Consider the following 21,840-nt stretch of genomic DNA (forward strand, 5'->3'; position numbering starts at 1 on the left):
CGTTATCCAATCTTTAAAACCCAAAAGCCCCGTCGAATAAAAAACGCCCGGGTTAATAGCGTTATTACAAAATTAATTAAATTTTAATGGTTTTTGTGAGGATCAGGCCCCTAAACCTACCCTTAAAATCACGATTCGGCTCCACACCGAGCCAAGGATCGGACAAAAATTCACCACTTCCGGATTTAAACGCGTTTTTTAAACGCGTCGTCGATTGTAATTTCTCTTTTCTCTTCAGTTTAGAATTTTCGTCGATAACGCCTAATATATTAAGGTTCTCCAATATATGCCTGGCCGTAATATAATTTTAAACTTTTATAATTTGCTGGTAAAATAATTAAAATATATCGTTTAATCCTTTCATTTAATTATTTATTACGTCGGTTATACGCGACGGTAAATTAGGCCACAAAAATAAAGGATACCATTCGCGAAATTAATATCGCCGCGTAAAAATTACGGCCCACCGATTCGCCAATTCCAACGCGTAATAAACGCAAACTTAATAAAGCCAAATAATTTGGTTTCCGGCATTATTATTCCCAATACCGAAAATTCGGACCAAAACGGAAAAATTATAATTGCCCCAATAAACCCAAAACCAGTAAAACCCGCTTTTACCAACGTTAATATAAAATTTAAAAAACCCGTTAAACCCCAATACGATATAAAATAAAATTAGCCAATCGACAATATCGAAATTAACAAATCGTACAAATACGAATTAATTTCCGAATATTTAGGAAAAACGCGAAATTTTTCCCACCAACTTTTTGCCAAAATATTAAACGGCAGAAACGAAATTCCAAAATTTTTAAACAAAACGCCTTCACTTACCGCCCAAATAAAAAACGAAATGGTAAACGAAAACGAAAATACAACCGGCCAAACCACCATTATTTAATCGCAATTACAAAACCTTTTGGCTATTATTATCCAATTAAAAAACCAGTTAACCGCCCAAAATAATTCCACCAATAATAAAGCCCGTGGGGTTACATTTTTTAATAACGTTTTCGGTGGGACCGATTTTAAATTTGTTAAATTTACCGTTTATAATACCTTTAAACCCTACGGAAATGGCCAAATTAGCGTTAATCCCGGGTATAATAAAAAAACCCGCAAAACCGGCGTTAACCCCGGATTTTTCGAGGGTAAAAACGATACTTTCGACACGTGGATTATTTAAATCGCCGATATAATGGAAAAAAATAAAAACATTTATAAAATCGAACGTAGCCGTATGGTAGCCCTTTTTTCGTTAATAAAAGGACCGTTTAACGACCTATTACGTAGCCGTTACGCCTCGAAAAAAAACCTTTTTAGCGGTGTTGCCGAAATGGTCGCAATTTTAACTACGGTGTACCACGACGATAATCAAAACACTAAAACACGCCGAACATTGGTTAAAATAATATTTAATCCAATAAACAAAATTATGGATATTTATATTTTTATTGGCAAAATTAACATTTTAACGGACCGCGCCAATATTTTTAAATTAAAACGTAAAACCCTATTATACGAACATATTCCGGTAAAATTAAATATCCAACTTTTCGACGACGTTAAAAATCCGGATATATCGTACGAATTTTTCGTAAATAAAATCGCCAACGTTATATTGGTTAATTAACGCGTTTACGAGGAAAATTTTAAAAGGAAACAGGCCAAAAAGGGGCGTTAATTACCCGAACCTCGTTATCGCCGTTCCCGCGATTACGAATACAGAAAAAAGGTTAAAATAGCAATTTCCACACCCGTTAAAAAAATAATCACTTTTTCCGACAAGGAAAAAAACGCTTTTTTAAATGCAGGTTTTTGTTTTTTATGTAAAAAGGCCGGCCATTAATCCCGTTATTGCCCCGATCGCAAAATTATCGCCAATATATTACAGGCTTTGGACCATGGGAATTTGTATTCGCAGCTTAATAATTTAACTCGTAATTCGTCGTCGATTTCCTCGTTTAATTCGGAAAATTGTTAAGGCTGCCGGAAATTTTTTCGGTAATTTGCATGCTTTAAATAGCTAAAATCGATAAATTATTTAAATTAAACACTTTTTTATTTCCATTTAATTGCAAAATAAAAATCGTGGTTTTAACGCCCAAATTTTTTATAACACCGGAGCAAATATATATTTATCCATTCGACCGAACCTGGCGAAAAAGGTCGCCCAACGTTTAAAACTATTTATTAAAAAACTCCCCAAACTTTTGGATTTTGGAAATTTTAACCGGAAAATTACCGCAAAAACCACCGAATATTTTCGGCTTATTTTACAAATCGACGGACGATAATTTCCACGGTAAAAATTTATCCTCCTTAAAACGGCCCACAATATATTTATCGGACAAAAATAATGGACAAAATATCGAATAAACTTATTTCCAATTACCCGCAACTTCGTTTGGCCCAACAATTTGCCCGCCATGGCCTAATATTTACCCGTAATTATTATATAACGTTCGAATCCGTTTTTGGATTTTAAAATTTAATTTAACGCAATCCGCCGAAACCGTAAAATGGAATAAAAAAACCGTCGCATTCAGGTCCGCAAAATATTTCGAAACTTTAAACGCCAATACGAAAACCAGGTTTAAATCGCAAAAATTAACGTTTTCCCAATTATTCCAAAAACCGTTTTTAATAAAAACGTGCCAATTAATATTTGTGCCCTTTTTAACGACCTTCGTTAAAATTAATAAAAACAATCCCCGTTACCCACGGAATTTATACCGTTAGTACCAATAAACAATACGTTTATAACCAGCCTAAATACGGTATTAACCCTACAATAAAATAAAATTTACAATAAATATTCCATTCCATTTTTTGCAGGCGAAAACCCCGAGCATATCGCGCAAATACGAGCTAAATTGCCTAAAACATTTGCCCATTTTAAAGGTTTTTTTTCCAAAAAAACGTCAACGATTTTCCCGTTTAACCGACCCGGTTTCGACGTGGTTTTGGAATTCGAAAAACCTTTGGAGGGAAGGCCAACCCGTTATTCGACCCTTTTCGCGATAATAAAATTGGAAAAAAAAACCATCGACGAATTTTTAAAAATTAATTTTATTAAACGGATAATGGAGGAAACCGCAATTTTAATTTTGTTCGTTTTTAAACCGTAATCGAAAAAACAGCATTTTTATATAAATTACCAATAGGTAAATAAATTTATTAAAAAATAACAAATATTTGCCCCCAACGTGGCCGGGACGTTAAACAAATGTGGAAAAACCCGGAGGATAACCAAAATCGACATTATTCGAACTTTTAACAAATTATTAATAAATCCGAAATTACGGTATTTAACGGCGTTTAAAACGCGATAAAGCAAATTTTAATGGAAAATTCTACCTTTTGGACTAAAAGTCGGACCCGCCTGGTTCCAAATTCTTATTAACGTTTAATTTAATAAATTATTGGACGTTTTCGCGAACGTTTACGCAAACAACGTGTTAATTTATACCGAAAATAAATCGAAACAAATCCATTTTAAACAAACCAAAAAGGTTATTTACAGATTGCACAAAACCGGATTCCAAGGCGATATTAAAAAATCAAATTTCGGCGTTTTCGAAATTAAATACCTGGGTTTACTTTTAAAAATCGGTAAAAATATCCGCATCAACCCCAAAAAGGTCGAAACCATTACCAATTGGTAATAAAACGACGTTATTTCCGTTTCCGCAATACAATCCTTCCTAAATTTATATAATTTCGTTCGGACGTTTTACCATCACGTTAGCGAACAAACAAAATTTTTAACCCGATTATTAAAAAAAGGAATCCCGTTCGAAAAAAACCCCGAACAAAAATTTGCCTTTAAAACGTTAAAACAGCTGATAATTACCGCCCCCGTAATAAATTTTTTCAAACCCGGTATACCTGTTAAAATAAACACCGACGCCAATAATAGGGCCACCGCCAATATCGTGTGGCAATAATAAAACGATAACAGTTAAAAACCAATCGGTTATTCGTCCAAAACCATATTTCCTGCTAAATAAAATTATCCAATTTAAAATTAAAAGCTATTAGCTGTAATTAATACGTTAAAAAATTTCGAACCAGCCTTATTAAATACCAAATTTTATATTTTTACCGATTACCAGGCCCTAATTTATTGGTCGACCAAAAAATTTTTATCCATTCGCCAAATACGATGGGCTAATTATTTGGCCAATTTCGATATTATTTTTAAATACCGTTCCGGTAAGGATAATATGGCAGCCGATGCCTTTTCGCGCAAAACCATCGATAATTTTACGGTTAAAACCCGAATTATATTAAACCGCACCATTATAGTAATCCCTCCAAAAAAAATCGACTCCCGACCCGGCGAACCTTTTCCAACTATTAACAGTTTAAAACTTTCCGCACCGCAAAAAATTAATTTAATAACCCTTATTTTGGAAAAAAATTTAAAACAAAATTTAAATCGCCATAATAATTTGTTAACGGTATTCGAAATTACCCAAAATGGTAAAATTTTCTTAAAAACGGCTTTTATCCGCGAAATTTATAAGCCCAAAATTTTCGGCCATAAAGGCCAAAATAAAACTTTCAGCCGTTTAAAAAAGGATTATTAATGGCCCGACCGAAATCGAAACGTTAAACGTTATATTAAAAATTATCGCAAATATTAACGTAATAAAATACGATATAATAAAACGTTTGGGTTATTATATCCATTAGAAATTTCTAAACGGTGTTAACAGCACGTAATAATAAACGGTAAAAATATACCCAAAAATAAAAAAAATTATAATTACGTTTGGGTTTTTATTTACCGATTAACCAAATTTTTGGCCATTTTACCGGGAAAAAAAACGGATATCGCGGAAATTTTGGCCATACGGTATTATTAAACCGTATACCGTTAAAAAGGCGTCCCCGATTTATGGTTTTCCGATAACGCCGGACCGTTTATATCCGAATTTTTAAACATTTTAAACGAATTAACAAAAATAAAATATAAATATAAAAACGTCCGCCACCCTTAAAGTTAGGGCAACGTTAAAATTATTAATGCTAAATTGGATTAAAAAATGCGTTTTTATATAAACAAATATTAAACAAATTGGCGATAATATATCCCCGTTTTCGATTTCGGCCATAATTCGTCCGTTTACGCCTTTATTGGCATAACACCGATTAAAACAAAAATAAAAGTTCGCCTTAAAAACCCGCTTTTTTTATCTGTACCCGAAAAAAATTTGAAAACCGGTTAATAATAAAAAACGTTGGAAATGGTCCGCCAAACCCGGCAAACCCAAAAATTGGCCCGCAATAATGGATTAAAAACGTAAATAAAGCAATAAAAACAGGTTAATAAAAAACGGCGACCGGTCGACTTTACGGTGGGAAATACGGTTTACGTTAATAAAAAGGGTTTTTCCACCGAAACTCCTACAACCAAATTGGATTCGCAAAATGCAGAACCATGGACAATTTTCGAAAAAAAAAGTTACAATTTTATTTTCGACACCCCTGCTTGGTATAAAGGTAATAAGCTATTCCACGCCAACCGATTGCGCAAAACAGTAACGGATCCATTATTTTAACAATATTAAAAACCGGAATTACCGGTCGAAATTAACGGAAAACCGGAATGGGAGGTAAAACAAATATTGGCCTCACGTTTATTCGGACGAAAAAAAACGTTGCAATATTAAATATCGTGGATCGGATTCGACCCTAATAAAATATGGTATAAAACCCGTAATTTAAAAAATTCACCAATATTGCTGGATATTTTTTACAAAAAATATCCGGACGTAATAAAACCTCCGGTAAATTTGCAATAATGGATTAAAAACGCAGCAAAAAATATTTTTACGGAAAACGGACCCGAAAACAATATTGCCGAACATAATGCGAAAAAAACACGAAAACGGAAAAAGGCCCCGAGGAAATATACGTAACAAATTTAAAATTTTAACCGCCTACGTTAATTAGGCCTTAAAGGGGAATAATATAAGGATTAAACCTTTAAACCTACCCTTAAAATTACGATTCGGCTCCACACCGAGCCAAAAATTGGATAAGGATTCACCACCTCCGGATTTAAACGCGTCTTTTAAACGCGTCGTCGATTATAATTTCTCTCTTTTTTTTAATTTAAAATTTTCGTCGATAACGCCTAATATATTAAGGTTCTCCAATATATGCCTGGCCGTGACAGTTTTATATTACCAACCCGGTTATTAACGTTACTAAACCGGAAAATCGTTAAAATATAAATAAAACCGGTATAATAAAAGGTAAAAAATTTAACGGTTTGGTATTAAGGTTTAACGGAATCCGGCCATTATAACGGAAAAAACCCGGAACGCGTGGTTGGACGATTATAATCGAATATATATCGGCTACGGACGTTATTTTCCCTCCTTTCGTTATATTTAAAGGAAAAAACGTACAATAATAATGGTTTTCCACGGATTTAAACCTTTTCGATAATTGGCAATTTTATACAACCGAAAACGGGTGGACAAATAATAAAACGGTTATCGAATGGTTAAAAAAGGTGTTTATTCCGTATACCCAACCCAATACCCCTGAAAAGCGGTTATTAGTTTTCGACGGCCATGGATTACACGTTACGGACGAATTTATGCTTTTTTAACTGCAAAATAATATTTAATTTTTATATTTACCCCCTTATTTGTTATATATTTTCCAACCATTGGATTTATCGGTTTTTGGGCCTTTAAAAAAGGTTTATCGACGTTAATTTAAATTTGTTAGCCAATTTTACTGTTTGACGATTATTGGAAAACGAAATTTCTTTTTTTATTATAAAATAACCAAATCGAAAATATTTACAGTAAAAATTATCCAATTTGGGTGGCGTATAACGGGGTTATAGCCGGTAAATTTGGTTAAACCATTTTTAAACCTTTTTTTATTAAAAAATAATAACGCCAACATTATAAAAAATAAAAATAACGGTTTACAAAAGGATAAAATACCGGAAAATTTAACCCAAAAAATCAACGATCCGTTTTTATTTATTTGGAAAACCCTTAAAACGACCCGAAATATCCGATTTTAATTGTGAAAACTTTCCCAATCCAATAAAACCAACGTTATTTTACGTTTTTTATTTGCAAAAATCCAAAAAAACTTCCAAACCAAAAATACCCTTTTGACTAACGCCCAATAAAAAAATCAATTTATTGGAAGCATAATTAAAAATAATACGGCCGGTTAAAAAAAGGACGGTAATTCCGGATCCAAACGAGTTTTTGGTTAATAAATAAAATGTTATTAAATTGCAGGAAAATAATATAAAAGATTTGGAACTTTTAACTAATGCAAAAAAGGTTAATAAACCGGAACAGCCTAAAAACGATTGTAATTTTGTGCGTTGATAGTTTTATATTTAAATCAATTTATAAAAGTAGGCTTTTCGTTGTTAGGTTTTTCGGTGTGGCCACCAGGGGGGGTGGCCATCAGGGGGTACCCAACGTTAGCCGAAAAGCTTCCGAAAATGAAATCTAACCTTTTAAGCCGACCTTAGTATGCCCTGTCTGGATATTCGCTTTGCTCTTGGTTGATCCAGTAACAGTAGAAGCCGTTGGTGGAAATAGTAACGTAAACTGCCCGAAGGGGTTCCTGATCATTCTGCAGTCCCATAATCCAGCCCGGTTCCAAGCAGCTCTCGAAAGGCGTCTTACTACTATAATTAGCATTCCTTGGCTGAACACGACATATTTTTTTGGTCTCCCTTGCTCACATAATTTATTCTAACAGAACGCAAAATAGAAATCCCCAGTTTAGTAGTTGGCTTTCACATCTTTCGCAAAAAAGGTGTAAGAGTCGGCGTGATCAAGTCTCTGTTCGCGGGTAAGCCTGGAGTTTGGGGTGGAAAAGTAATGACTCAAATATTAGCAACAATAGGGTTCGATGACAGGGCAGTCGATGGGTAGTTTACCTTTTGATTCCCACAACACCATAGGCGGCGTAGTCCGTGGTCCCTTTAACTATATGCAATAGAATATTTTGAGTATTAAACTGGCGTATTTTTGCAAATGGGAAAAGAGACTTACTTGAATGTATATGTGTCATTTCGTGTAGCAAGATACCTTCTTGGAAATGTCTGTCCATTGAGTTACCGCTGACATGCTGTTTAAAAAAAGAGTTACAGAGAATTATTTTATTGTGAGCCCCTTTGGTGTAAGCGTATACCGGGTCGTCTTCGGTTTCACCATCGCAGATATAATGTTCTTGGGGGATGTAGCAATAGATATTAATGCTACCGCTGCTGGAGAAAGTTAATGCGTCATAAACTTTCCTGAAAACTTTGCCAATATCCTTCTTGTCAGTGTCGTCATCAGTTTTGAAATATTCCAAAATTTTATCAGGTTTGTTTTTCACTCCCCAAATGCCGTAATTGGCTAATTCTTGGGCGCTAGGAACCAGTTAGTTTTTCTAAGACTTCACAATCGAGGTACTTTGCTATCTTACTGTTTCACAGCTTCACGTATTGCTTCCTCCTGACTCTGATTGCATGAATGTAAAGTACTATGGATAGCTAATTCATCGGACTGGATTAAATATTCTGGAATTAGCGATTCTGCAAACACTACTATCTCCTATTTTCTGAGCACCGAAAAGCAAGCTGATAAGCCTGAAATAATGAGAACTTTGTAAGAGGGAGATTAGATGGATAATAAACTTACATCCGAGTCAGGGGTATAATGGCTGGAGGAATGACGTTCCGAGTCACTCTCATTGGGGGAATCATAGTTGACGTCTTCGCATTGTAATCCTCCCGAGGTCGTCCATTGTCCCCGACTGCCGGAATTATAAGTGGAGGAATGATGTTTTGGGGAAGCATTGTTGGAAGTATCGTGATTGTAAGAATTATCTTGGTGGGAGGTGGAGCTGGAGTAATCATAGTTGGACCAATCGTAATCAGCCTCATCATAGCTGGTATGAACAACGTTCAGTGGCCTATGGTTATTTCGACTTTTGCCGAAAAAGCCCATAGCATGAACCGCTGGAGCGGTATAGCTAGCAATAAGAATAAACAAATATAGCATGGCGACCAAAGTTTATCGAGAAATTTAACTGAAACTGAAAAACAGTACCTTTTGAGAAGTTAGATGTCCAAATAAGATAGCACAATAAATATTCCATTAACTGTTACATGGCAGAGGTATATGTGTACAAGCCTTTTTATATTTTCTGTTAATATACGGCGGTTTATTCTTGAGTTATGTAGTAGCTATTATTAGACGTCAGATTTTTTTTGTTTTGCCGCACTGTCCAACTAAGCTTTTTTACACTAAAGTTATTGTTTAAAAGTGAGCTTGGTGCAATTACTCCTTCTAAATATAGTTTTTGCTTTTATCTTAGTTTAAATTAGCAACAAATTTGAAATATTACTGTGACAGGCTCGAGAGACCCTCTCACGCCACTGTATGGTTCTTCGGGGGCCTTTACCAGGTTTATTGTTCGTGGAAGTAATTAAATATTTGAATTTATCTTTTGCCCAAAATTATTACCAAAATCGGCGGCGCATACGAGGGACACACCAGTGGAGGACAGTGCCAGGGGGGACATTTTTACCCTTACGATCCCTACCTCCATAATATCGTCAAGTAATGCGAATTTAAATATAATTTTTCGTTTTAATAATCCCGAAAGTTTATATTTGCTTTTAATTTAATTAGAAAACTGTTTGTTCTTTTAAAGGCGGTAAAAAGTTAATATTAATTTTAAAAAGCTAATGCCGGTTTTCAGCATTGTTATTATACGATAACAGCCTTTATATTTTTAAAAGGATAAATAAATCATTTTTTTAAATTAAAGTTGTTTATTTTTCCCGAAAATTCAAGCGTCAGCTATCCGGCCTTTATCGTGCTGTGAATAAAAATGCTGAAGCCGGAATACTATCACGGTAGCAAGCGAAAAAAAAACCACCCCTTGTCACCGTGTATATATGCGTGGGCCTTTGCCAACCTGACTGTCCGCAGGGAGCTTCAGGTACCTACCACATAATAAAATTATTTTTTTGCCAAAAAACTATTACCAAAATCGGGAACACCCACAAGGTCCACAGCGCTATGCTAACTGTTCAGGGATGGGGATTTTTACCCTTACCACTATAGTATACGAAGATCGAGTATTGCAAGTGGTCATGCGACCTGAGTCACACCAACTTTGCTGGGAAGATCGGCCAGAAATTAGGCTAGCGATGGTGAATATTAACCCTGGTCGCCAAGTTTACATTACTCTAAGAGCTCCGCCTTTACAAAGGTAAAGCACTTGTTCAAAAATAACGCAACGAACTCATGTTCCCACTAAAAATCACCATTTTCACGAAACTGTAACTTTGTAAATATATAAACCACAGCTTTTTTATCATAACAGCTTGTACAAATTTATATAGTGGATGTTTAAATTTCATTGCAATTGGATTTTTTTGGCGCTTATTAAAAGGCTTTCAACTAGAAAATTGGAAATTTAAAAAAAAAACTGCATCCATTATAAATGCGCTATGATCCACTATAACGGAATTTCTTCAATTTTTGTCAGTTTTAATCCAAATTTGCGTCTGTTATTAATGTTATTTTGGACTAAAAAATGTATGAATTAAAGTTTAGCCTTTTTATATTAATATTATAAAAAATATCATGCATTGGAATTGTTTATTAACGGGATTATTGGCATTTGAAAACCGTGTGTTTTGGTGGGGTTTTGCAATCGTTGCGTTATTTTTTGGACGGGTGCTATGTTTTTATTACGAGAGTAGAACTGTTTAATATAAATCCTTGATGTACATTATCATTGCTCACTGCGGCTGTAACTCTGTTATATTTACAAAACTTCAAGCAGTCTTATAACTTGACCCCGTTCCTCCCAAAGTAGGTTCAAATAAAAGTTACTTTGCTTTGTCCAGGTGTCCCTTAGTTATTTTTGGTCATCATTCTGGGATCTGCATTCAGCTAATCAGCTTATACTGCCTTCCTTTTGTGAGTTCTCCTGCCCCATTGCTTGGCCGTCCGCGCTCCCTCAAGTTCCCTTCATTAAGGCCAGGCTGCACATTTAATTGCAAGCTCCCGCTTTGTTGTTTTTCTCAGCCAGCAGTACGGCTCTTGTTTCGTTTTCAAAAGGAAGAATGTTCAACCAGTGTCCCCATTCAACGGCTAATTATAGCTCACGCAACCCCAAGTAGAATATTTCAGGTTTCGGACTACGCCAAATTACGGTTAACAATCAAAATGCAACTTTCGTCGATCATCGCTGTCACCTTTTTCGCCCAGTCCATCCTAGCTAGTACGAAGCCATTGGGAAACCAAAATCCGCCTACTACGGCTGCAGGTAACCGGGTGGCCGCCGACCTTGATGATCCGGATAAAATTCCTTACACAGGTCAATGGGGCCTTTGTATGACGCATTGTAAAGCAACTTATGTCGGTTGGTGGTGGAACAGAGACGAGGATTGCAGAAAGAGGTGCAACGACCTGCGTGGGAAATAAAAAGATTTAACCCAAACTAGGAATGAACCTTTGGGGCATTGGTTTTTCGTTTATTCAGGGAAGGATAATTCTTACTGCTATCCTTGTCTGTTTATACACGCAAGTTTTGCTTCCTCATTGGCGTTTTGTTCTCTGTTTCTACTGTCGAATAAATAAGTAGAACCAACAGATTTGCCTTTGCCAATGGAACCTGTATATCCTAAAAACTAAGCGTCGCACAGCGCGCCAGTCGCGTCAAACATGTTCTTCACTATTGAGTTTATTGCAGTCTCTTGTAAGCTAACTTCACTGTATTTGAGGCTGTCCTACTATTTTAACCATTAATTTACTTCTCCGGACTTTCACCGAGTCTGCTACTCGGGGGCAGACATGCATATAACGGAAATATCCACCGTGGGATTCTGTATGGACTGGCCCACCTCCAAGGGCATTCACGAGCAATGTCATGCCTTATCTGGGTAGATGGGGTTGGGTACTCAGCTGTTTAGTTCTCTCCATGTGAGACTGACGCATAGTTGAGGGGTTCACAATTTCGGCTAACCTGAATAGTCGAATCAGGCCAATTTTTGGGCTGCCGCAGCGTAGAACCAGCATGTACAGAGAAGCAGGCGAAGACGAAGCAAAGCAACAACTACCCTACTGAATTGATTTCCTGTTCCCCTCTTTGATAAGTACAGGTAGGTTGTCAATCATGGCCAAAGCGTTACTTATGCCGGCTCCAAAGGTGTTGACTTTTGAACAACTCACCTCCGTGATCCATGTTATTCTACAGGATCTCCTCAACGAGATCGTGGCGACGCCTGTGTTTGTGGCTTTGATTGACAATATTTAAACATGTCTTCTAGAAACTGATATCGCAATCAATGAGCGATCCGTCGCTTGATTGGAGCAAAGAGAGGTGATGCAGTGTTTTGGGACACAGTGACCTCAGTGATACCGCTGATGCGCAAGCATGGATCTTTGGCTACCGGCGTCATGAATCATTTAAATTTGATGATTGATGCAGGGGGCTGTGACATTTGGAGAATGAAACCAAACAATAGCGCGACGTATGGATGATACGGGAGCGCAAGTCTGTGCTTCACAAAGATCAAGCACGCGTGTTGTCTCTGCCAAAGTATGGTTATGGTGTTCTCGGTCAGGACCAGATTAACATATCTCGTACTCGCAGACCTCGGAATTGTAGAACTTTAGCCCGAGGAAATAGAAAGGCCTTCGTGAAGTACAGTTAATGCATATTTTAAATTAATTATTAACTGTAGCGAAAATCGTGCCATCATTTAGCCTGTGCCATTGTGACCGTGTTGTGGCCAAAATAATTGTCCCAGATTTTCGCTGTCAATCTCGCAGTAAATCATCGCCAGGACAAGGGAAAACTGTGAACACCGCATATCCTATGTATATATCGGAGGACTGACGGTTCAGATGCTCGAGTGGCATAGGCTTGTTCACGCGGAATACGCAATATACTCATGCATAATAAACCTATCAGCGCTGGGTATCTAGAATAAAAAAAAAAATGCATCGCCGGAAAACACACCACAGCTGCACCATTACGCCGTCCGCCTCTCCCTAAAAGCCCAACACAGTCTACACAGAGCCGTCATACTTTAAAATCGCCCAGTCAACCTTTTGTTCAAATTTGGTCCCGTTCTTGTACTGCTTGTCACACTTCATGTGACCCTCGGCGCCCATCCTCTCCCCTACTCCAGTCTTGTTTGAGTACGTGACCTGGAACCGCAGCCTCGAGTCTCGAATAAGATCCCGCACATCAGCCGTGCCGATAAAATTCGTGTGCTCATTGTTGTTGCGGATTACGAACCGGCAGTTGGCACCGCTGTTGCTCCCAGCCACAATGAGATTTATATCACCCTCAACCTTGGCGCCGATGGCCCACTTACCCAGCCGCTTGGCCGCCCAGTTGTGGATGGCCTGGCAGCCGCCCGTGTACGCGGCGTTGCTGGTGGTCAGGTTCTTGAAGGTTGACATGCCGCAGCGGCCACCGTCGTCGAATTTGGGAAGCTTCTTCTTTTTCTTCTCTTCTTCGGCCTTCTTCTTCTTTGCCTCTTCGTCTGCTTTCTTTTTCTTCTCTTCCTCTTCTCTCTTCTTCCTATCCTCTTCCTTCTTTTTCCTCGCCTCCTCTGCCTTCTTCTCCTTCTCCGCCTCGGTTTCGCTCCTTTGGCATTTGCCCTCGTCGCCCGTGACCCACTTGTCTTCAATCGGGTTCCCGCCAAAGTATGCGATCCTGCATCGCCACTGCAACACCTCGCCTCCTTCCTTCTTGGGCGCGGATGCGCAGGTCAGCGTGCCACCGAGGTCGGTGCACTCCTTCTTGCTGGTCTGGGCGAGGGTCTGGTTGCTGGGCTTGGTGGCGTTGGCGGGCCGAGGTAGATCTTGGTACGCTACGATGGCGGAATGTTCGACTACGTGGACCTTGTAGATCTTTGTGTCCTTGCCGTCGACCGGCTTGTCTTTGTTCGGCTCCGCGGGCGAAGCCTTATTCTCGTCCTTCTTGGGCTCGGCAGGCTTGGCTTTGTCCTCGCGCTTGTGCAGGGAGGCGCCGGAGGGTAGGTGTTGACGCTTGAGGACGGGTTTGCGGCTGCCGTACTCGCGCTTGAAGACGGGCTTGTGCTCACCCTTCTGATCGGGCTCAGCGTACGACTTGTGGACAAATATGTGAAAGACGTCGCCGTCGTCATGCTGGTAGGCGGTATGCTTGACCATGCCAGGGATTTCCAATTGAGTCTGTAGATGAGGGGGGACGTCGTCGGGGTCAAGATCGTAATCTTCAGGGGAGGCTTCATCATAGATCACATCCTGGGCGAGGATGGAGCTAGAGAAAAACGCCAAGGTGGCTAGCGCACTTGCTAGGAGCATCATAGGCGCCTTCGCTGTTCGGTTAACGGAAAATATTTAGTAAAAGGGAACGATGCGAGATAAGGGGAAACAAGGGGAACCAAAGAAAATAAAGAGATATGGAATGAAAAGACAAATGAAAAGACGCAAGGGCGAGAAATTTCTCAGCAAAGGTCTCACAGTTGCGTAATGACATAAAATGAAGATCGATTGCATCAAACCCAATGGACGGGATGGAGATATCATTCATTCTTATCCACCGACGAGCACAAGAAACCATCGTCAGTGATTGCAGCCTTCAGTCATGGGAAACACAGTCACACTCAGCCGTTTCTCTCTTGGCGATGCATCAGCCTCCATGAGTTCTAAGTCGTTAATCAATAGCGCCGATGCTGCGGTTGACTTTTGGCCAAGACTCCCCCATGAAGTCAAGCGCCGCTGCTAAAGGTATCCGCCGACAAGACTGCCAAGGGTGGCTGTTGTCGCAAGTCTCACCAATCAATCTCGCCGCGCGGGAGCAGGACCAGTAAGCAGTCAGCAAAAGTCATGAAAGTGTGTGCACATTTAGGCCTTATTTTCCGCAAGTACTGCAAGGGGAAAAAATGTATAAAATTTTATTTGGTAAGCAGTTAGGTCCAATACAAAAGCATAAGCATGTAAGAATCCGCCAAATAGGAGAATAATTACTCCGTGAGGGCCGCACCCATCACCCTGGGGCTAATTTAAACGTCTCATCTGTTTACTCTTCATTTTTGTTGCACCTTCGACCTCTTGATCTATCCTGACTTTCTACCTCGAGAAGAACGGGTTCAATTCTAAGTAGTGCTACCAGCAACGGCGATGCAGATAACGTTGGGCTCCACATCTCCGACCCCCCTAAAATCCGGCCCCTAAAAATATCTACTCAACCACGTCAACCCTTTGTTTTATTTTATAAATATCTAAACGAATTTTTCACTTTAAAACTTGATTTTTAAAAGTTTTTACTCCAAATTTTCCAATAAAACAATATACTGAAAATCAGCTTTTTGCTGCCATTTCTAATATAAAAAATGGCAAATCAATTTACAAAACCTCGCAAAAATGGGGTATTTCTCGGAGTACCCTTTACGATCGTTTAAAGGGGGCCCAATTAATTTAACAAACGAAAAGATTTTGTTAAAAATTTTTACAAAAACAGAAAACCTATTTGGCAAATTGGGTATTTGCGTAAGCCGCGTTAAACCTTCCGCCAACGTATTAAAAATTACGTTATTTTGCGGAACGAATTTTTTAAACCGCCGGAAAAAGAAAAAACCTTGGAAAATATTGGATTAACCGTTTTATAACCCGATATCCAATTTTAAAAACCCTAAAACCCCGGCGAATAAAAAATACCCGGGTTAATAAAACTATAACCGAAATAATTAAATTTTGGTAATTTTATTTGAAAAATCCCGTTATCGATATTATAAAACCGGCCAACCGTTAAAATATAAACGAAACAGGTATAATAAAAGGCAAAAAATTTAATAGCCTAATATTAAAACGTAATAAAATCCGGTCATTATAGCGAAAAAAACCTGAAACGCGGGGTTGGACGAGTATAATCGAATATATATTAGCTACGGGGGTTATTATACCTCCCTTCGTTATATTTAAAAGGAAAAACGTACAATAACAATAATTTTTAGCTAATTTAAATTTTTTTAATACCTGGTAATTTTATATAACCGAAAACGGGTGGATAAATAATAAAACAAATATCGAATGGTTAAAAAAAATGTTTATTCCAAATACCCAACCTTTAATTTCTGAAAAACGTTTATTAATTTTCGACGGTTATAAATTACACGTTACCGACGAATTTATGCTTATTTACCTCCAAAATAATATTTAATTTTTATATTTATTTTTTTATTCGTCGCACGTTTTTTAACCGTTGGATTTATCGGTTTTTGGGCCGTTAAAAAAACTTATCGACGTTAATTGGGATTTGTAAACCAATTTTACTATTTAACGGTTGTTGGGAAACGAAATTTTTTATTTTGTTATCGAAAAACCAAATTAAAAATATTTATAACAAAATCCGTTTAATTTGGTTGGCGTACGACGGGGTTATAACCGGTAAATTTGGCAAAACCATTTTTAAACCCTTTTTTATTAAAAAATAGCAACGCCAACGTCGAAAAAGGTAAAAATAACGGCTTCCAAAAGGATAAAATACCGGAAAATCCAACCCAAAAAATTAACGACCAATTTTTATTTATTTAAAAAACCCCTAAAACGATCCGAAATATTCGATTTTAATTACAGGAAATTTCCCGGTCCGAAAAAAATAACGCCATTTTACGGCTTTTATTTGTAAAAATCCAAAAAAATTTCGAAACCAAAAATATTTTATTAATTAAAATTCAGCAAAAAATTAGTTTGTTAAAAGTAAAATTGGAGGCGGTACGGCCGGTTAAAAAGAAAAGGTTAATTCCGGATTTTAACGAGCTTTTAATCAGCAAAAAAAACGTTTATAAAACACAGGAAAATAATAAGGATTATTTAAAAAATTCGAACGATGGAAAAGAGGTTAGCGAACCGGGAAAGCCTAACAATAATTGTATTATTGTGCGTTGATAGGTTTACATTTAAATCGGTTTATAAAAGGGGTATTTCGTCGTTACATTTTTCAAGGGGGCCGGACTTTAGGGGGGTCGGAGATGTGGAGCCCAACGTTATACTAATCCCAGAACACTTGACCTGAAAATCTTAAAAGAAAAAGCTTCACGTCACTAATTGTACTATGATACGATAAACAAAAGCTTCCGCAATAATAATTACTATTATCCTCAACAACTATTTTTTGACCGCGTGGCAGACACGGACGCTCCCATTCACTATATCCTGTCAAAACTGTTAGAGCCGGTCTGTGCGCCGCAGTGGCATCTCATAATGCTTCTCCAATTCCAGGCCAAGGTACTACCGACGATCGAACCGCACATGGAAGTCCCTAACCCCCGGGAATCTATCAAACAAATCCCGTCAAAGATTGGTGCTAAGCGTGAGGGCTGGCAGCGAACCACGTCCTACACACTTACGGGCTTGTAGTACGTCATCGATTGCCGCCTTGCCACGCGCGACCTCTTAGATATACATAACCTTCTACCTGGCTATGCGGTATCCCCTGAATGTATGGCGCGGGGATAAACTGCCTTAATGCCTCTCTTGATTCTCTTCTGCAGGGCAGTCGGTCTCATCCGCGGTCTTACGGCTCCTATGGAAGAAACGATACAGAATCCCGCGATGCTTGGATTCGGCCTTGGACTTGTCGCACTTGTTCTTTTTGCCCTTTTTGCCCTTTTTGGCTGCGGCCTTGGCGGCTTTACCAGCGACTTTGCCGGCCTTTGAGCTTTTGCTGCTTTTTGAACGGGACGAGGACTTCGATCGGGAGCCGCGGGGAGCGAGAATAGCAGTCCCCTCGTGAGGATCGCGGGCAACGAGAGGTGCCGTATCATCGACGAATTCGCGCACGGTCAGGGAGGCTTCTGTACCGGCGGGTGAATTTGGCAGGGCTGGGGCTGCGAGGATTGGGGCGGCGAGGACGAAGAAACGAAGGAAGGTGGACAAATACATCTTGTTGATTGAAAAAGAACGAATGTGAGGGGAGAAAAAAAAATATGGATTAAACTGCTAAGTAAGGACTGTTTAATTAAGGTAGAGGCGTGTGCGGGTAATGGTGGGGAAAACTATCCGAGTAGGAGACGATGGCATGGCCTTTTTAAAACCTTTGCAAAGCTGCTGTCGCCTAAATGAAGATATCCCAGAAGTACTGCAACAGCCGATATAACAAGGTTAATTTAAGTTACAGTCGCTAAAAATAATTAAAATTATCGACGCTAAGCCATTGACCTAATTATAGTTCGTCCAAGTCATTTGCATGCCCCGTAACAAGGTTCCCTTCTTCCCCATTATAGTTCGATACGAACAGAGATAGGCAATTTTTTCCTGATTATAACGCTATCGTCGATCATCTGCCCCAGAAATATTGCGGAGGGTCATTAATAGGGCTCAAGATCATCTCACCACAATGCAAGTGTTGTTATTATTTACTACATGCCGTGTATTTTTATTTTCATGGACAAAAATTATATCGCAGCTCGTACAAACTTTGTGCCCCTTGACAAACTCGAATCTGAGTCTGATAGGGCGGCTACTCAGACTTTTGCTGCATGCAAGCTTGAGGCGTTTCTGCTTTCTTGTTCTTGTCTGAGCAAAATTATGTCGTAACTCATTACGACATGCTCTGCTCTGAGAGAATAAAGTAGTACCAGTCCATGAATATTAAAATCACTGCAACGATTCCCTCCTGATAGAGAAAACCGCCTGAAGGCGGCCGCGCTGAAGAGAAGGCACTATTTACAACCAGGTGAACCCATCGCTACAAAGCGTATTAGTGTAACATCTCCTGCGTATTGTTTTCACGGAACCGGAATAAAAGGATCCATTGACTTTCACAAGTATGTGTGCTGGTCCTATTGGCAGCTCTCTTTCTATCTGCATGATAGTTGGCTCGAAAGACGCCTATACAATGAGTCTTGAGTGACGACTCGTCGGTGTTTAGACACTCTAAACCGCACAAGTTATACTGCTGCGACCCATGCTATTTGTTCCATTCTTGTTTCCCAAGAACACACATCTACTCCTAGTTAGGCACAAAGCGGTTTGCATCTTTGTAACTTTGACTTGCGAGGAAGTCCAGAATCACACGGATCTACCCGACGGCTTTGAATGCAAACATGACTTTGACGCAAAAGAATGACAGGCCAGACCCTGGAGTACCAGAAATTTGTCATCATTGCTGATAAGACCTTTGAGCTACGGGCACAGAGCACAAGACTTAGCTAGAAGCACATACAATGCTTAGGGGGCTGCCCTCGGAACTGGCAGACAGAATGGAGGGAGAAGCCCAATCCCAGCTCGGGCAGGCAGCGATAACGTCGTCACAACATCCAGGAGCCTCAATCGTAGAAATGATACGTCTGCTGGCTTGCCGAATATGGCGAAAGCAGATACGCACGCTAAGCGCTTACTTGGGCGCAAGTAACTGACTATGTCAAATGAGGCTGGTATTTCTTTCTACAAAGCAATTCGTGGAGCTTCCTAGGTCTAGAAAACCATGTGACTCGGTGTGACGGTGGCTGGCTTGTGGGAAATTAGACGTGCCGCGCTTTTTTTATTCTTCTTCTTTTTTTTTTTTGTCTTGGCTGAACAGCACCATGAAGCCTCCTAACACCCTCCTGATACGACATGAAAGTTCAAGCAGCTGATCCGGAACCAAAGATTGACATTTCGCCAATCAAAACATTAATCTTCTGGTGGATAAACTGGGATGCGGCTCCCCACAATCCTTCCGTCTCCAACACGGGTCGGCCCTAGACAAAAACAACTTTGCTCCTGCATGCATCACCGAAATTGCCGCGTTTCTAAATCCTGTGGAGGTGGAGATCGGCGATAAGTAGGCCCCAAACGGCGGTCGCGCTGCTACAGTTGCTATATTGTCGCCTGCTCTGCTGATGCACAGCCACGACACCCGCAATCCTTTCGGCGCTGCGACATTCGAATCGGGAAGATCTTCTCCGGGCTAGGTTCACAGAGAATTCGGGATCAGGCAACCAGCAACAACGGTATTATACATAACTCATGGACGCCTGGTGAGGTCGAAAATTTTACATTCCTGCGACATGCGCGATCTGCATGCCTCCCTAGGAAGATAGCCAGCTGCTTAGCTTTGAGCAAAGTAGGACTCGTACAAGATGTTTCACAAAGGCTCTTGGAGTAAGATGATTTCAGTGGCAATCCTGTGCCTGGTGGCGATTGCCAATGCCAAATATGTCAGCTACCCACGGCCGTCGATTTACACCAAATCTGCGCATTTCTCCCTCAAGGTCAACGGAACATACGTGAACACAACCAACTATGCTGGCTACGACTATGTCCACATCTCTATGGATCAGGGTTACAAGACTGAATTTCGCATCGCCATCACCGATCAACCTGCAATCACGTCATACACCATCTCTCCACAGCGGCTACCAATCCAAGCCCGGGTGGAGGGCAAGGAGCTCATCTTCTCCCTCGTCAAGGCGCACTACTTGATTGTCAGGCTCAATGACTCCCAGAATACCAAGGCCTTCGTGGTTATGATCGATCCCATTGAGGAGAACGTGCCACAGCAGCGAGGAAATGGCATATTCAACGTACTCGACTACAAGGCCGACAACACTGGAGCTACACTCAACAAAGGAATTCAATCGGCCTTGGACGCGGCTGGCGCTCGCCCTGACAGCATCGTATATGTGCCTCCGGGTCTCTACCTGACAGGCAACCTGGTGCTGCCCAGTAACACATCACTCTACCTCGCAGGCGGCGCGGTGCTTCGCTTCACAGGTGTCATGGCCGACTACAAGATGATGTACGAGAAGTCGGACCTGTTCCCTGGCACCTGGTGGATTACGACCGAGACCGGTTCAAGCAACGTCAAGGTGTACGGGCGCGGCACAATCGACGGCAACGGCAAAACAACGCGCGACAACAAGTTCATGGCCAGCATGCTCGTGCCATCGGGAACCACCAACTTCCGCGTCGACGGCATCCTGGTTCGCGACAGCTCCTTTTGGGGCGTCATGGCCGTTCAGTCCGAGGGCGTCTATATGGTGAACCTCAAGGTGCTCAACCGCTTCAGCATCACGCAGAACGACGGCGTCGACATTTGCGAGTCGACGCGCGTCACCGTCCGTCGGTCCATCGCAATCGCCAAGGACGACAGCTTCTCGACAAAGACGTGGCCCGAGGACGTCGGCACCACGGTCCCCTATCCCTACGCTCCGCGGCCGCTCTCCGACGTTGTATTTGAGGACTGCCTGGCCTGGACCGAGTGCTTTGGGTACAAGGTCGGCGAGGGCGTGTGGCAGCGTCAGAGCAACGTGACATTTCGCGACAGCGTCGTGCACCGAGCAGGCGTCGGGCTCGGCGTGCACCACAAGTTCGGAACTGCTGCGGCCGATTCGGTGACATTTGACAACATCGACATTGAGAACCTGGGCGGTTCCCCTGGCGGTTTCGCGTCGTGGCTGATCGCATACGTCAACAATGTCAACTCGGGGGTTGGTCCGATCACGAGGCTGGTCGTCAGCAATATTCGCGCGCGCAAGCAGGGAGGAAGGGATGGTTATCTCCAAGGAAATGGAACTTCTTCCATGGTCAGCGACGTCACATTCCGCAACGTTTACATGGGCGAAAGCAAGACACCTGCCAAGTCGCTCAAGGAGATGAACATTGTGCGGACAGCATACTCGGAGAATGTCAAGATTTCCAATTCCTAACTATGGAACCAGCTAAGAAGTTTCAACGGCAGCTTAACTGATCTCAAAGGCATACGGATTATGGTAGTTGGTGTGGTGTGACAAAGTCAATGCCGGACATGTACCGAGCCTCCACTAATTCTTCAGGGGGGGGG

The 21,840-nt window shown here is 40.5% G+C and overlaps 4 protein-coding genes across 4 annotated transcripts; 2 read left to right on the top strand and 2 right to left on the bottom strand.

The window, feature by feature from the left end:
• Positions 1 to 11,240: 11,240 nt before the first annotated feature.
• Positions 11,241 to 11,498, top strand: PgNI_11100 (uncharacterized protein; the record flags this gene model as incomplete). The annotated part of the gene is made up of 1 exon (XM_031131074.1): positions 11,241 to 11,498. The coding sequence occupies one exon, from the start codon at positions 11,241 to 11,243 to the stop codon at positions 11,496 to 11,498; it is 258 nt and encodes an 85-aa protein (XP_030980049.1).
• Positions 11,499 to 13,088: 1,590 nt separating this feature from the next.
• Positions 13,089 to 14,375, bottom strand: PgNI_11101 (uncharacterized protein; the record flags this gene model as incomplete). The annotated part of the gene is made up of 1 exon (XM_031131075.1): positions 13,089 to 14,375. One exon carries the CDS (start codon positions 14,373 to 14,375, stop codon positions 13,089 to 13,091), a length of 1,287 nt encoding a protein of 428 aa, XP_030980050.1.
• Positions 14,376 to 17,537: 3,162 nt separating this feature from the next.
• PgNI_11102 (uncharacterized protein) lies at positions 17,538 to 17,957 on the bottom strand (the record flags this gene model as incomplete). The annotated part of the gene is made up of 1 exon (XM_031131076.1): positions 17,538 to 17,957. One exon carries the CDS (start codon positions 17,955 to 17,957, stop codon positions 17,538 to 17,540), a length of 420 nt encoding a protein of 139 aa, XP_030980051.1.
• Positions 17,958 to 20,137: 2,180 nt separating this feature from the next.
• PgNI_11103 (uncharacterized protein) lies at positions 20,138 to 21,706 on the top strand (the record flags this gene model as incomplete). The annotated part of the gene is made up of 1 exon (XM_031131077.1): positions 20,138 to 21,706. One exon carries the CDS (start codon positions 20,138 to 20,140, stop codon positions 21,704 to 21,706), a length of 1,569 nt encoding a protein of 522 aa, XP_030980052.1.
• Between the last annotated feature and the right edge of the window lie 134 nt (positions 21,707 to 21,840).

Source organism: Pyricularia grisea, chromosome VII, assembly GCF_004355905.1.
Source record: "Pyricularia grisea strain NI907 chromosome VII, whole genome shotgun sequence".
In the NCBI taxonomy this organism is placed as follows: Eukaryota; Fungi; Ascomycota; class Sordariomycetes; order Magnaporthales; family Pyriculariaceae; genus Pyricularia; species Pyricularia grisea.